We start from the raw sequence: 2,841 nt of genomic DNA, 5'->3' as shown, positions 1-2,841 counted from the left end.
TCTTCATCCTATATATTAAAAAAAGAAAAAGATTAAAGCCCTTGGTGGGCCAAACTCAGCCATGCCACTCAGCCAATGGGCCATCGTAACTCCAATGGCAGAGGAACGGTTAAAGAAAATATTCAGTTATTCACCAAAAAGGGTGGGTGGCTAGGAAGTAATAAAAACAAATAACGTGCCCAGTTCTATAAAAATAAAGAAACGCCTACAAAACCCGACACGAGTCTTTCCCTCCCTTCTAATCCCCTCTGACAGTCGCCAGCGACTGTCCATCTCTCACCCTTTTAACTAATACACGCTCTCTCACTGCGCCTCTCACTCTCAGATCACTGACCCAATGGACTCCGTCGCCTTGTTCAGGCTCTTTCCTCTCCTTCTTCTTCTACAATGGGCCTCAGTCACGGGCAAGCAAATTTACCTCGTTCAGATGAGACATCAGGACAAGCCCTCCTCCTTCGCTACACACCATGACTGGTACTCCGCCAGCCTCCAATCCCTCTCCTCCTCCACCACCTCTGACTCTCTCCTCTACGCCTACACTACCGCGTACCATGGCTTCGCGGCCTCACTCGATCCCGACCAAGTCGAATCGCTGCGCCGATCCGAATCCGTCCTCGGCGTTTACGAGGACACGGTCTACACCCTCCACACTACTCGTACCCCCGAGTTTCTGGGCCTAGACACCGATTCCGGCCTCTGGGCTGGTCACAACACCCAGGACCTCGACCAAGCATCTCACGACGTTATCGTTGGCCTGCTCGATACTGGGGTCTGGCCTGAGTCCAAGAGCTTCGACGACTCCGGAATGCCCGAGATCCCGAGCCGGTGGCGCGGCGAGTGTGAATCTGGACCCGATTTCAGCCGCTCCGTTTGTAACAAGAAGCTCATCGGGGCTCGGAGCTTCTCCAAGGGCTACCACATGGCCTCCGGTAGCAGCTACTTGAAGAAGTCCCGAGAGGCCGAGTCGCCTCGGGACCGAGACGGCCATGGGACTCACACAGCCAGCACGGCCGCGGGGTCACACGTCGCCAATGCCAGCCTCCTGGGATACGCGACCGGGACGGCGCGTGGCATGGCCACCCATGCTCGCGTCGCCGCCTACAAAGTCTGCTGGAGCATCGGGTGCTTCGGGGCCGACATTCTTGCCGGCATAGATCGGGCCATCTCCGATGGCGTCGACGTGCTCTCGCTCTCTCTCGGCGGCGGGTCTGCCCCGTACTTCCGTGACACAATCGCCATCGGAGCGTTCGCAGCCATGGAGAGGGGCATTTTCGTCTCTTGCTCTGCCGGAAACAGTGGGCCCAGTAGGGCCTCGTTGGCCAATGTGGCCCCGTGGATCATGACGGTCGGGGCCGGGACTCTGGACCGGGATTTCCCGGCTTACGCCGTACTCGGAAGCAAGAACCGGGTAACTGGAGTTTCTCTTTACAGTGGGCAAGGAATGGGAAATAAACCGGTCGGTTTGGTATACGACAAGGGGAATAACAGTTCGAGCAGCATGTGCCTGCCCGGTTCGCTTGGACCGGAGTTCGTGCGTGGGAATGTGGTGGTGTGTGACAGAGGGATAAACGCACGCGTGGAGAAAGGAGCCGTTGTACGCGACGCGGGTGGGGTGGGGATGATACTCGCGAACACGGCGGTCAGCGGTGAGGAATTGGTGGCTGACAGTCATCTGTTACCGGCCGTAGCGGTGGGGAAGAAGGCCGGGGATATGATCAGGGAGTACGTGCGGTCGGACCCGAATCCGACGGCGCTGCTGAGCTTCGGAGGGACCGTGTTGGACGTACGACCATCACCGGTGGTGGCGGCGTTCAGTTCGAGAGGGCCCAATCTGGTGACTCCGCAGATCTTGAAGCCGGATGTGATTGGGCCTGGGGTTAACATCTTGGCGGCTTGGTCAGACGCGGTTGGGCCCACGGGGTTGGAGAAGGACACAAGGAAGACCCAATTCAACATCATGTCAGGTATTTCCAACGGCTAGATTCTTACAACAAAGCAACTATGAATCAGTTTCTCACATTTATGTGCTTTGAAAATGGTAGGTACATCAATGTCTTGCCCGCACATCAGTGGATTGGCAGCATTGCTAAAAGCAGCCCATCCGGATTGGAGTCCAAGCGCAATCAAATCTGCGCTAATGACGACTGCCTACACGCAAGACAACGCCAAATCCCCTCTCCGGGACGCTGCAGGAGGTGCATTTTCCGATCCATGGGCGCACGGAGCCGGGCATGTAGATCCCCATAAAGCCCTCTCTCCGGGTCTCATATACGATATCTCAACCGAAGAGTACATCGCTTTCTTGTGCTCCCTGGATTACACCATTGAACACGTCCAAGCCATTGTCAAGCGCCCTAATGTTAACTGCTCCAGGAAATTTTCCGACCCTGGTGAACTCAATTACCCTTCCTTCTCGGTTGTGTTTGGAAACAAAAGGGTTGTTCGATACACTCGTGAATTGACAAATGTGGGAGGCGCCGGGTCTGTCTATGATGCGGCGGTGAGGGCACCGGCAATGGTGACGGTGGCAGTGAAGCCCAAAAGGCTTGTTTTTAAGAATGTAGGGGAGAAGCAGAGGTACACGGTTACGTTCGTGGCCAAGAAAGGTGCAGCCAGAACGGCCAGGTCCGACTTTGGTTATATTGTGTGGAGCAACGCCGAGTACCAAGTTAGGAGCCCAGTTGCTTTTGCATGGACACAGTTGGTGAGGTCGTAAGCCGTTTTGTGGGTTTGCCTTTTTATGTATTTGCGCCTCTTTTGGCAGTTTGCTAAGAAAAGCAGCTAACAAGGCCCCCCGGCTCTCTCTCTCTCTATCGGACATGACTAAAGTCGTTGAATTTA

At 55.3% G+C, this 2,841-nt stretch overlaps 1 protein-coding gene across 1 annotated transcript; it reads left to right on the top strand.

The window, feature by feature from the left end:
• Positions 1-228: 228 nt before the first annotated feature.
• Positions 229-2,841, top strand: LOC133857035 (subtilisin-like protease SBT1.8). The gene is made up of 2 exons (XM_062292135.1): positions 229-1,964; positions 2,043-2,841. The coding sequence occupies exons 1-2, from the start codon at positions 338-340 to the stop codon at positions 2,714-2,716; spliced, it is 2,301 nt and encodes a 766-aa protein (XP_062148119.1). The 5' UTR covers positions 229-337; the 3' UTR covers positions 2,717-2,841.

The sequence above is a fragment of the Alnus glutinosa genome, chromosome 14 (genome assembly GCF_958979055.1).
Source record: "Alnus glutinosa chromosome 14, dhAlnGlut1.1, whole genome shotgun sequence".
Taxonomy (NCBI): Eukaryota; Viridiplantae; Streptophyta; class Magnoliopsida; order Fagales; family Betulaceae; genus Alnus; species Alnus glutinosa.
The sequence above is the reverse complement of the archived record's forward strand: the minus strand, read 5'-3'. Positions and strand labels throughout refer to the sequence as shown.